The sequence below is a fragment of the Urocampus carinirostris genome, chromosome 16, assembly GCF_059441175.1.
Source record: "Urocampus carinirostris isolate Australia breed hairy pipefish chromosome 16, RoL_Ucar_1.0, whole genome shotgun sequence".
In the NCBI taxonomy this organism is placed as follows: Eukaryota; Metazoa; Chordata; class Actinopteri; order Syngnathiformes; family Syngnathidae; genus Urocampus; species Urocampus carinirostris.
Window position 1 is genome coordinate 16780258 of NC_142364.1, and position 13947 is coordinate 16794204.

Below are 13947 nucleotides of genomic sequence, written 5' to 3' on the forward strand. Positions count from 1 at the left end.
TAACGTTTTGCTTACAAGAAATCTCCGACACTCCAAACATTGTTGGGCGTCAAATTATCGGGAATTTCCCGTTTTAAACTAATGCATTCTCCTTATGTCAAGCCCGACTCCAATAATCCGCAACAGCGCCACCAAGCTGTACTGCCCACATGAAATGATCTGCATTTATATAGCGCTTTTCAAGTCAATGACTTCCCAAAGCGCTTTACAATGTGCTCCACATTTCCCAATAGCGGCCTTGTATTGCAGCCATGTAAGACGCTAATCTGCTTATTGGGGGTGTTAGGGGTTCAGTGTCTTACCCAAAGACACTTCGACATGTAACACGGACAAGCCAGGATTCGAACTGGGATCCCTTGATCCCAAGACGAGCGCTCTACCTCCTGAGCTACTGCCGCCCCACAGGAAGTAGTTCCTTGATGACCCTGGCAGTAAAGGATCCGTGAACCGTGTACGCGTTAGAATGACTCAGCAAACCGTCCGTTTATCTGTGTGCTTTGACAACCAGTCCATTTGCCTGTTTTCATCAATCCTATAGAACAATTTGGCAAATGTGTCAGACATTTTGAGATCAGTCAAGCAAACTTTAATCCATCCAAAAATAATTACATTTCAATTTGTTAGGAACTACAGCCTTCAAATAGAAGGCAAGGTCACACGTCCAAACCCTGACGAGTCAGGAAGTCTTCCAGTGCACTCAGTCTCTCCACCAGCATCACGTCCAGGTCCGACTCGTCGCCCCCACCTGGCCCCGTTCGGTACTGACGCCGGACAGCCCGTTTTCTTGGTGCTGTCGCTGCAACAGGAAGTCCGACACCTGCAAACAAAACAGAGGTAAGGTTTTAAAACCAAGACTGAGTCCGAGCCTAACCCAAATTTTGAAACGATGTGTGAAAACTAAAGAAGTAAAAAAAATACAAAACAAAAAAATTGGAAAACAAACAAAAAACAACAACTATGCTTTGGCTCTTGCCGATCATACATTGGTCTTTGTCTCACTGTATGTTTAAATATCCTTGGGAATTTTTTTAATTTCCTTTGTCTCATCAAAACTCTGAAGATGGTGCAACGTGGTCCATAGGTTTATCGATTGAAAAAAGGTGTAAAACTGAGAACAGCAAAAGGAGAGTTCTTAAAAATATATTATTTTTTACATATTGTAGAGCAAAAAAGCTTAGCACAAAAATGTCATTCTTTGTTTCAAATAACTCACTTTGGAATGGATGGAACAAAGGCGTCCCCTTTTTGACAGTTCCCTGACTAACCAATTCACCACGTACCATAATGAAATCTGATAACTAAGTTTTGAACGTAACTAAAACATCCAAGGTAATGTATTGATAAAATATTGTTCTCACCGCACGTAATTATGTCGATAGGAAAGACATTCTCAAGTACAGAACATTACTTTCCCACTTCTTTGGCTTTCAAACAAGTTTATCAATTTCGAACACTGTCACCCAATACTGAGAGTAATAGATATCTGAGACCACGCGCAAAGAGGCATGATCTGGTCAAGCAAGCATCCCTGGTCCATATAGAAAGAGTAGCTGATCGATAGCTCGCCCTCTTTTCTCCCGCCTGCCTGCCTGGCTTGTTCATCTCGCACTGCGGCCGAGTTCAGTACGTGGGCCATACGTTGCAACCATCTGGAGCATGAGATCAAATACCTCCGCAACAACAAGAGGACGATTTCAGGTTTGAAACCACTTTTGATGGTTCTTGGGAATGAGCGTTTTTTTTTCTGCACAAGGGAATTTCCAGAAATGGACTAGCAATATAGCGGGAAACTTTCTTTTTGTGCTAGTAACTTTCAGCGGCCAAAAACATAATTCCGACACTTCCTCTCCTTTTTTTTCCCCATCATTAATTATCTGTGTTAATAGATTGTGTGCGCTATTTCAATTGGCCTGGTTCATTGAATCAATTTTCTTGGGATTAGTTATTCATATCAGAACTCAAAGAAAAAGTAATAACGTAATTTAATTTTTTTTATCAGTGTAGGAAATTCTAGCATCCTTCAGAGAAAAGAAGATTCATTGTAGAGCCCAAGCAACACCTAGTGGCAAATTAGTTTACTGATTGCAGTTAAGAATAATTTGTTTCAATTCTAACGATTTTCAAAATTAAAACTAGAAGAATCCCTACATAGTTTAACATTTCAGTCTATCATACAGAAATTCAATTACTCCTTAAAACATGTTGTGCACATACAAAATGCATCAAACACCAACATCAACCATAAAAAGGGATTTTGTACGGACAATGCTTCGTATGGCAAGAGAGGTGTGTCGATGTATCTGGATGAAACAGATGGACATTTTGGGTCTGTTCACAATGTGCTCCCACTTCCTGGTTCGCACTTCCTGAACCTAACTTCCTCAGTCTCTTAAAGGGCCAGTCTTTTTTAAAGGGGTGTACTACTAACACGCAAATATTTCTGGGTGGAAACATTTGTTTGGACTGGAGAGGAATGGGCACCACCAGGCTGTACTTGCCCAAAACACACCCTTCAAAATGGTGCTATACAATCCTAGTGGTTAAAGACATACTGCTACTGGACGTACTGGAGCAGGAAGTGACTCCAGAGCTGCGGGTTGCCGACCCCCGGGCTAAACGAATGCTAGCGTCTAGATTTCCAAGTGTGCACGTGGAGCAAAATTTGTGTATTAGTCGTTTGTCATGTGACCTTGAGTTCGCTTCCTCTTCCTGGGTTGGGTGAAGTCCGGGAAGAGGAGGAGCCTGCGCCTCCGCTGCTGGCCAATTAGAAGCAAGGCTCCGTCTTTCTCCTGAGGTTCCTCAAAGATGGTCTCTAGGCTTCTGGAGAGCAGAAGATAGCAGGAATTAAGACACAATGATATTACTCCGTTTTGCCGGTGCTGAAGGTCGATCTTACCTGCTGCTAGTGGGACATTTATAGTTCTTGTTGGTGTAAATCTCTTCCACGCTGAACTCCTTTTTCTTCAACCTCAAACCATAACCAAAAAATACGTTGACCTTCGGGTTCCTGAGGCAAGACTCCGATATTCTCACCTTTTAACCTTGGGGAGCCCCATAGGGGTGAGGTGAGTCTCTCGCGGTGATGTTCGGCGGATTCGGATTTGCGAAACACGCTTGGCTTGCTGGAGAGAAACAACAAAATGGATGAAGACAATTTTTAGATTTTGATTTTTTTTTTTACCAAAGTAGCTTTTAAGAACAATTTTGAGTTTGAAAATAAATCTTGGACAAAGTTATTTAAAAGGGACACTGTGCAATATTTGGCCAATGTGTATTGTGTGGTGCAACCTAAAACGAGTGCTACAAAGCACAAGGAGAAAGTTAGCGATACAGACGCTCCCCTACTTACGACCGTTCGACTTACAAAAAACAGTAAATACGAACATTTTTTTCGGGATGTTGAAAAATATCCGGACATTGCTGTAAGTTAGATTTTGTATTGTGTGAATCTTTATCCCAGTACAGGGCAGTACTGTACTTCATTAAATGATAGTCAATGTATTTTTGCTTATTTTTTTACTCACGGTGCCAGAAATGAATGTTAGAGAATGGAGAAAACAGAAAGATATAAATAATTGCAAGGGACACAACTCTTTGGTGTATCTGCCGATAATTAGACTTTGCGTTTATTTATATCTTTCAGGACAATGTTATGTTTTCTCCATTCTCTATCATTTGTTTGTGTTACCGAGAGTAAAGTGTGATGATGATGTAAGGATTTTTCTAGCTTTAATTTTGAAAATCATTAGGATTGAAACAAATGATTCTTTACTGCAATCAGTAAACAAATTTGCCTTTACAGGTTGCTTGTGCTCCACCAGAAATATTTTTTTCCTCTAAAGGATGCTAGAAATTCATACACTGATAAATTTAAATTATGTAATCACTGGAGTTCTTTGAGCTCTGAAATGAATTACTCATCCCAAGAAAAGGGAATTAATGAACCAGGCCGATTGAAATAGCACACATACAATTTATTAACACAAAGAATCAATGATAGAAAAAAAGTAGAGGGGGGGGGGATTATGGGATTTTTCAGCAGCTGAAATTTACTAGCATAAAATGAAAGTTTCCCACTATAATACTCATCGATTTGGGGAGATTTGCATGTACAGATTTTTTAAAATGCTCATTCCCAAGAACCGGCAAACATGATATTAAATTTGAAACCGTCCTCTTACTTGTTGCAGAGAGATTTGGTCTTGTGCTCTGGGTGGTCACAACGTATGGCCCACGTGTTAGGCTTAAGGCCGCAGTGCAGGCTCGCACGGCCGCAGTGCAAGCTTACACAGCCACGCCACGTGGCTGCATGCGAGGCAGTAGAAAAGAGGGCAAACTATCGATCAGTTCCTCTTTTTAGACAGACCAGGGACGCTTGACCAGATCATGCCTCTATGGGTGTGGTCTTAGCTATCTGATACTCGCAGTATTCAGGTGACGGACTTAGAAGTTGCAAAACTTGTTATAAAGCAAAAGAAGTGAGAAATTTGTGTAATGTTCTGTACTTGAGAATGTCCCTCCAATCGACATAATTACATATGGTGAGAACATTATTTTATCAATTCATAGCCTTGGATGTTTTAATTACATTCAAAACTTCATGTTATCAGATTTCAATATGGTACATGGTGAATTGGTACGTTCAGGAACTGTCCAAAAGGGGACGCCGTCGTTCCATCCATTCCAAAGTTCTGAGTTACTTGGAAGTCAATTTTGTGCTGGGCTTATTTGCTCTACAATGATATTAAATCGAATGCCTTTTCGAATGTAATCTGTATTAATAGTACGGTGGTACTTAAGTTTTGGTGCTCTCACTGCCACGACCTGGGTTCGATTCCCATTGCGAACAATGTTTTGGATTTTGGTCAACCATGTTATTCGCTTGATCAAACCTCGTGTAGTAACGCACACAAATAAATATCATGCATTTCTGACTTTAGCTACCAGTATTTCGTGGTGTATTAGATGCACCAGGTTATCAATCAATCAAATTTTATTTGTAAAGCACTTTCAAATTCTGGCCAATTTGGGGTTATTTAGGTGCTCCTATAGTCTGGAAAATACGGTCATGAGAAAATCCTCCACTAATAAACACACCTCTTTGGAGGCCTCCGATTGAGCAACGGGGAGTATAGGCGGGGCGACACTGGCAGAAGAAGTCGGAAGAGGCAGGGCAAGCAGGCGCTTTCGAGCACTGTGATTGGCTCTCCTCTTAATCCGTTTCAGCCTGCCAGTCACAAGACACAGGAGAGCTGAGATTGAAAGCTGCGATGCAACCGATAGACTATCGAAAGGAAAGCATTCACACTGACCTGAAGTCGGCGGCGGGGATGTAACTTTAAAAAAAAGAAGAAAGAGTTTGTAAGACAGAAAAAGCATTTGAAATCCAAAGCGGCGTACACCAACCAGTGATCGAGGGCCAGACTGATCGGGGCCGTTCGGTCCTTGAGGGGCCGCCAGGTATTCCAGCCGGCCCCGCCACTCGGCGCCGACAGGGTTGCCAGGGCAACCAGAGAGAGACGTAGCAAGGGGGCGGTACCAGGTTGAAGGCGGCCATTGAAGCGAATCGAAGGAGTAGTGAAGTCGGAGAAGCACCATTGGCGGTGAGGACCGGGCCAGGACTGTGATTGGCTGCTCGCTGCTTGCAGGATGTCTAAAACGTCCTGGGCAGAAGAGCTGTAAAGACATTTTTATATGAGCTTTAATATACTAGGGATTGGACTATATTTTATACATATACATTATATTCCGCACTATAAACGCATGAAATTAAGACTGTGGTAAGAACACTTGTACAAGGTATGTATTAATGCAAAGATGCAATGCACTAATGCAAAGAACAAAATCAAAAAACACTGTATGCAATGGGAATCGAACCCGAACCGGCGGTGAGAGCGCCGACACTCTCCCACTAGACCACCAATAGTATTGATGAAATAGGAAAAGGCATTGCCCTGGTCCCATGTTCACACTATTTTTACTCACGGTACCAGGAACACTGATTTGCATAGTGCATTCTCCACTTCTTCACCAAAAAATGTTAGAGAATGGAAAAAAACAAGCCTTACAACAGAATACTAGCTCTTTTACGTGCTTATACAGGCTGGAATGAGAGGTTATTGATGCACAGGTGAGCGTAAAGAGTGAAAAACAAACATTAGACAACGTAAACTATGAACACAATACCAACATAAAATCTACAATCAATGTCCAATTCATCATTAGGTACATCGTACTTTTTTGTATTTATATCGTTCAGGATGACTTTCCGTTTACTTTGTTCTCTAACATTCGCCTCTGGTACCATGAATATAATTAGTTTGATAATGAGATAAAAAAGAATGCCTTTTCATATGTCATCTGTAACACTGGCGTTCTAGTGGCGAGTATTCGACACCCTCAACCCCGCAACCTGGGTTCGATTCTTGTTGTTTCATGACCGTAGTTAGACATATCAACCGTAAAACACTGAATAACACCGACCCTAAATTCCAGTTATTTTTTTAGGTTTAGAAAAAAAAAAGAAGAAAATGAGGGGTATCAACAAATAAATACAGTATACTTTATCTTAAACACACTTCAAATCAATATTTTTTTCCACCATTTTGCACAAAGTTTTACCCAAAGGCCTGCGACTCAAAAATGTGCCCACCTCTGATCGTTCGCATCCTCACCTATATCCGTTCTGCCTGGCAACAACACTAACGGCCTTCACCAATTGGCTGCCTTCCTCTCCTCTCCCCCGACCAAAGTTGAACAGCATAAGCGGAGCGCGGTCGGTAGTTCTGCCATCCGTCCGGCACACGGCCATGCGGCCGACAAACCTCCCGTCCTCATCTTCTTCCTTGCGGTCCTCTTTTTCTCTGTGGCTCCTCCTTCTTCTTTTTAAGCCCCTCCCTTCTTGTCCACTCTTGAGGGTGCGTTTAAGTGTGGGACAGTCCAGCACCGACAGACAGGAAGGTGAGGCAACAGGGGGGCTACGGGGCGTGTGACCACTGCTTGGGAGAGAGTCTAAAAGGTAGGAGAGAATAAAGAATAAAAAATTTAAAAAAGACACACTCCTTAACACTCGCTTGCGTTCGTATTTCTTCTTTCTCTCTCTTTCCCGCTCTCTCACTATTTCTATCTCTTTTGCTTCTCACACTCTCTCTATCTCTCTTTCACCCTTTCTCTCTTTGGCCCACCCCCTCTACTTTTCTCTTTCTCTCTTTTATTCTTTCTCTTTTATCTACTAGTGGGGCCCCCCGAGAGAATGTTCATTCTATCGTTTGGCCCCAGAGTTAAAACGAGTTTGACACCCCTGCTCTACATGAATAATAAGTTTCAATGAGCAGTCCCAAAGACAAGTCAGTGAGAGCACCTGAACTACCATTTTGTGAACCTTCTTGCTGCGTGGTCCAGCTCCTGTTCCTCTTCCGAGTCTTCCTCCTGCAGCCGGAGCTCCTCTCCAGGACGTCCACCCGCCGACCTAGAGACACCAGGGCCCCTCGTAGGAGACGTCGCACCTCCATCCGGTGGGCTGCAAGCAAGCGGGGCAACAGCACCGCGCAGGAACAGCTGAGCTGAGGACATGGCTGCTGCTGATCCTGAGGACCAACTGCAAAACAAAGGACAGTCGGTATTGTCGGAACGTCCATTTCTGCTCATTTTCATAGAAGAGACGCTGTGTATTATGTGTTCCTGTATTGTGTAGCGCAGAGGTCACAAATTTCTGAAGTCGAGAACTAGTTTCGGTAACTTATTGGCGCTACGGGCTACCATTTTGATATACATATCTAGAATGACAACTTACGTTATTATTATGCTGTGTTCATTTGACCTCTGAATAGTGATGGGTCCCAACAGAGATCTATGGGTCCCCAAAATTTAGTGTTATCGAGGTTGAAATTCTAAATCAGCGACAAATAAATAATATAAATCCATATATTCATTCAGTTTTAATCATCACAGTTTATTGGTAAAACAATACAGTTATCACTTCAAGATTTTTCAGTTCACAACAATATTGTACATTATACAAAATAATATTGCTAAAATATGAATCTATATTTTCATTCAGTTTTAATCATCACAGTTAATTGGTAATGCAAAGCAGTTATCACTTCAGATTTTTCAGTTCACAACAATATTGTACATTATCCAAAATAACATTTAGCCTCCATTATCATCATCCTCATAGCGTAACCAGGAATATAATTTAGTCCATTTTGGCAGAAAAGTCCTTTTCTTGCTAGGAGTATTCTTTTGTTTATTTTCTTTTGTCGAATCGTTGGCTTCAACACACGTGTTTTCTTTGCGATCTTCCAAAGAATTTCTCCGCCGTTTTTTCATGCCGGAATTATTGCCGTTGTTATCACTTTCTGCATTATGTTTCGACTTATTACCGACACTGAAGAAATTACCAATTTTGTGTTGATTTTCACCTTCCCTCGACGACAACCACCACAAAAATGACGTAATTTCGAAGCAACGAGATCTCGTTTGCCGAGATCGGTGTGCAGACGAAAACTCGGACTGCAAGACCAAAACAACAATGGCAGATCTGCCTCATGAAAATCGGAGTGCGGTAAATCTTTGTTTAAAAAAAAAGTAATCGGGTAATAATGACAATTTTGTGTCAAAAAAGTTGCGTCCCGGGGATGCACGTTGATTTGACACCAGCAAAAATGATGCGTCTAGGACGCAGGGACGCGGGCAAACAAGAACACTGATTAGGTTGTTACTGTGTTATCACCTGCTTAAGTCAAGCACTAAAACATCGCGTCAGTTAGAAATCTAATTACTAGAAAATCACAATGACTCATCAGTGGGGGGTCATTTTCAAAATCTATCTGCGGGATACTCAGGTGTTCTTCAGAGGATAACCTGGAGCCCGCGGGACCCACTTTGGAGACCGCCAGTAAAACAGGTGCCATCATATCCCTAAACAAGCACGCAAGGAAAATATTTATATTGCCAAAATGGCTACCCATACTGTATCTTATTTAAGGACTTATTTGAGAATTTAGTTTTCGTTCTTAATGTTACCGAGCAACTAAAGTGACACTCATCATCAGCTTTTTAGCAAGCTTTCAGGGGCTTGTTAACTATCCCGGTGATTGGTATCATCGTAGTTGAAGGACATGAATAACACGAAAGGCTTGAGGCCCTCTGGGACCGGGTGGGCCACCTGAATCCAATCATTATCGTTTTTTCGTCTGACCACAAGGGGCGCTAAATAACACACACTGTCCCTTTAGTATTGGATTTAAATACGTACGCGTTTGCGTGGGTACGTAGACATCCTTGTCAGCCGACGAGAAGGCAGATTGAGGAGTCACTCCCGGCGGAGGGCGGGACAGCATGACCTCCACAAAACACAAATCATTTATCACCAAAAAACAACATTTACAATGCCGTTTCGAAAATGACGTGAGACTTAAAACTGTTCACGCTTCATGGCGAGGAATTCTCGCGAGATTGGGATACAAGCTACTAAACTGCGCCATTAGCATCCAAGCTGATAATAATGGAAAACTTTCGTGGTTTCAAAAGTGTTAGAAAGAAAAAAAAGAGAAGGGTTTAATATAATAATCTTTGTTAGGGGTGTGGGGGCGGGGTAGCGATACATACTGTTCTACTGCCAGGAGTGGCCGGGTGTCATTAACATTCATAACGATGCTGCCTTTTCTGGAACACAAATGGTACCTTACTATTTCCAGGGCGGGTCAAAAATGTTTCCGAAATATCCCAAATGTCATTTGAAGGCGACCACAGTCAGGAAAAAGTCAAATTATGGGAAAAAAAATCCAGAAGAATCGGCGTTTCAATGTTCGGCAGTTGAGCCTTTCCTTAACAACGACAACTTCCGCCCCGTATTTCGAAATAAAAGCAGATAATCTGTGAGCGTCGATCCATAACATTTTCCAAACTCAAAGCTGCTTTTGTTACAAATTAGCGTGAAAGGAACTAGATTGATATTTCCAAAATAAAATATAAAATAGGACGGATACAATATGTTTATTCAACTTAATTACGGGAAAGTTCTCGAAAATAAAGCATTTTTGAATACCTTTTACTGTTTTCATTTTTTTTTCAATTAAAAGCAATATTTCGTTTTTACCTTTAATTTTGAGTACAAAAGTATTTATTAAAATAGTTCTTTATACAGTTTGCCCCTTTCCAACGCGTTTTCAGGTTTCCTGATATCAGTTTTGTTATTTCCCACTTTCACTGGAGACTGATTTTACCCCGTTTAATCTATCATCCATTTCTTATCATCCGATTTTTATTTTTCTCGCTAAATCATGAAGGGACACTAATATTTACCAACGCTTTATTATGTAGTGAAGGGTTCACTCACCATTTTGAACTTTTTTCCCGATAAAAAAAAATAAAAATTTATGTTGTAACCAGATTAACTATTAGAAGTAGCGTTAAACAGACTTGGTCAACTCCTACAAAAAAAATCATTTTACTAGAAAATTACAATGACCACGCACCGGTGATCTATTTTAAGAACAGGTCCATGTTCACCTCAGATGTTCTAAGGGGAGCATCACGTTGGAGACCCCTGCATTGTTTTTGGTATCAGCGAAACTCGATGAACTATCATATAAACGAGCATTTTTAAAAGTGGGTCAGGAACTTTTCATTTATTGGACATAACAGAGCCTCACCTCGAATGTTGGTTGGATCCATGAACTGCTACGTGCACCATTTCCTGAGGTGTGTCTTGGGCAAGTACAGCTTGCTGGCACACATTCATCTCCAGACCAACAAACTGACATACTGCAATTATACACCATCTTGCTGCTTCGGGTAATAATTAAAAAAAAAAAAAAAAAAAACCCTGGAGAAAAAAAAGTAGGATTTGTTCACTTTGTTTTTTTCTTCCCTGTGCTTTTTAGCACACATTTTCAGTTGGACTACACAAAAAGCAGCATATATTAGCCAAATACTACACACTGTCCCTTTAGAGCAGGGGTGTCAAACTAATTTTAACTCGGGGGGCCACACGATAGAACAAACTTTCTCTCGGGGCAAGACTAGTAGATTGAGGAGAATGAAATAAGAGAAAGAGAGGGAGAGAAAAAGAGAGTGTGGGACAAGGAAAGAGAAAGGGAGAGAGAGAGAGAATGTGAGAAACAAAAGAAATAAAAAGTGAAATAGTGAGAGAGGGGGAAGAAAGAGAATGAAAGAAATCCAAATGGTAATTGAAAGAGAGAAAGAGAGGAAATAGGAGAGAAAGAGAGAAGGGTAGAGAGAAGAGAGAGCAAAGGAAAAAAGGAAGATAGAGCAAAATAAGGTAAAAAAACACGGAGACAGAGACACAGAGAGACACATAGAGAGACAAAGAGAGAAAGAAATACAACTACAGCATCTTTGTGAGAGGCACCTGGCTTTGGCAAAATCAAGTGGACATATTTCAACCTGCAGCTCGTTTTTCTCGTGCGCTTCCCTCAGCGTTGTCTTGTGGGCCGGATTCAATCCTTTAACGGGCCTGTTTGGACACCCCTGCTTTAAAGTAACCCTTTTCGTGGTTTTCTCCCCCAAAAATACTTCAATTGTATAAGATTACCCGTGTTAATCGGGCCGGTCACAGACATTTGCGGCTGAATCACGGCCAGAAATTTCTGCCTTCGGGGCGGACGCTATTGGACGCATTGAGATTGCCATTCAGACGAGATACAGCAGTGCTTAACACGAGGTCGGAAATTCGCGCGCGGGTGGCAGCGCGAAATAATTTTGCGCTGCTCAATTCTTCAGAGCGCGGGTACACAGCCTTTCACGAGCGTATCAAGGCTGAACCACTGTTGGGCGCAGTAAGACGTTTTGAGACAGCTATATAGACGAGATACAGCAGTGCTTTACTCGCAGTCGGAAATTCACACGTCGTTGGCCGCACTCAAAACTTTTAAGCTGCTTGCATAGGAGTCGGATTTGGGCACAACACCGGCTCGGGAGCTTTTATACCCGTGGTCCACACGAGAAAATGACGCAGAAATGACGCGATGAGGAAGCGGAACAGTCGCCGGCGTCTTTTTTGCGGCCATACACCGATGAACAGCGGGGTGGCCAATTTTGCGCATTTTCCATCGCGGGCAACCACGGGCGGAAAAAAAAAAAATCGCAAAATTTTGGCCGTGATTCAGCCGCAAATGTCTGTGTGACCGGCCCCTTAGTAACTGCATTTTAGTGCAAAACCACCTCTAACCCTAACAACACTGTTCAAAATAACAGCAACGCAATGCGACTGACTAGAATATCTCAAGTTTTAGTACATTCTTTGAACGTAACATGCCATACAAGTTACCAGTACGTGCGGTAGATTCTCAGAAAACAAACAAGACCCAGCACTCATAGGCACGCACCGAAGGCTGTGAAATTGGGCAAAATGTTCAAAGGGGTGTGCTCAAATAATAGCAGTGTCTGCTGTTGACTGTACAAACTCAAAACTCTTTTGTATTTACATAAAAAAATGTAGGATTTAGCAAACCTAATATTGCATGACCATAGTTTCTTATAACCGTTTCAACATCTGTGTGGCGTCAACCAACTTGTGGCACCTTTTAGTCGTTATTTCGGTCCATGATTGATCAACAACATTCCACAAGTCTTTTACATTTCTTGGTTTTGCTTCAAGAACAGTATTTTTTATATCACCCCACAAGTTCTCGATTGGATTGAGATCTTGGAATTGGGCTGGCCACTCCATAACATTCATTTTATTGGTTTGGAACCAAGACTTTGCTTGTCTACTGGTGTGTTGGGGGCCATTGTCTTGTTGAAACACCAATCTTAAGAGCATGTCCTCTTCAGCATACGGCAATATAACTTCTTCAAGTACCTTGACAGACACAAACTGTTCCATGTGATAGGTGGGACCAACACCAGAGAAGGAGTAACATTTCCAGACCATGATACTTGCACCACCATGCTTCACTGACTTTAATGTCTGCTGAGGTTTGAATTCAGAGTTTGGCTGTCGTCTCACACACGGTCTATGCCCAAAAAGGACAATTTTCCGCGCAGTGTCTCGAACGACCCATTTTCCTCAAATGCATCTTCAACCTGTGCTGGCTTCATCCTCCTTAATTAGACATCACCTGATTGAGACCTGTTATTTTTCTTCCTCAAAATTGATAAAACTCCAAGATTGGTTGCCACACTGCTTTGACTTTTTTGCCCGATTGCACAGCCTTCAGAGCGTGCCTATTATGAATGCTGGGTCTTGTTTTCTGAGAATCCACTGCCCCTACTGGTACCTTTTCTGGCACCAACAATCAAAAATATACAAAAAAAACAAGAATACGCACTGTTATGTTTTTGAACAGCACTGTATAAATGGAGTAAAAAATGAACATCTGTGGTTATTCTTATAAAGCTTTAAATTCCAGGTACTCCTCTTAAAACACGTTTATGACATGATGCCATTATATGCATCTTGCCTATGTATGAAGAAACGTGTATTCCTATTTTATTTCTCAACTGTTATTCTGGAAATACTCTACAAGCACATTATTGTGAATATTTGCCTATTAATCCTAACATTCTTTTTAATTTTATTCTCTCTAAAGACTCTTATAACATAGTTTATCCCGCAGGTTTAATCTTGTAAATAATGCTCACCACATTGTTATAAATGATATAGACAACCTTAATTCTAAATGGTATTGTGAACTTGTGACATTCTCCTCCACCACTGTGTTAAAAATTAGACCACCATCATTATTGAGCTTGAAACTTCCATCGATTAATATCCTGCTTGGAAATTCCTTTGATTATCGACTTCTGATCAAACCAAGAAGCAGTACATGAAGCCATCATTTGTGCCAGGGTTTTCCTTTGAGGAGCACAAATATTTTCATTTAAAAAAATGTTGGTTGACTCCAATGAACAGGGTTCATTTCATTCTCTCCAATAAAGAAATATTAGTTTTGAGATACAACCCCAGTTTTGAACTAC

At 41.4% G+C, this 13947-nt stretch overlaps 1 protein-coding gene across 5 annotated transcripts; it reads right to left on the minus strand.

Annotated features, from left to right (window-relative positions):
- Positions 1-302: 302 nt before the first annotated feature.
- Positions 303-9848, minus strand: LOC148350457 (uncharacterized). Of its 5 annotated transcripts, XM_088320064.1 has the most exons (12): positions 9693-9848; positions 9260-9347; positions 7361-7597; positions 6675-7011; positions 5407-5676; positions 5313-5336; positions 5098-5227; positions 3034-3122; positions 2897-2968; positions 2690-2820; positions 610-817; positions 303-532 (listed from the first exon to the last, which is right to left on the minus strand). In XM_088320064.1, the coding sequence occupies exons 2-11, from the start codon at positions 9342-9344 to the stop codon at positions 654-656; spliced, it is 1539 nt and encodes a 512-aa protein (XP_088176190.1). In that variant the 5' UTR covers positions 9345-9347; positions 9693-9848; the 3' UTR covers positions 303-532; positions 610-653. The 5 variants fall into 5 exon arrangements, with proteins under 5 accessions (XP_088176190.1, XP_088176193.1, XP_088176189.1 ...); XM_088320067.1 differs by lacking the exon at positions 303-532 and having other exon boundaries at positions 564-817; positions 7370-7597; XM_088320063.1 differs by lacking the exon at positions 303-532 and having other exon boundaries at positions 564-817.
- Positions 9849-13947: the final 4099 nt, after the last annotated feature.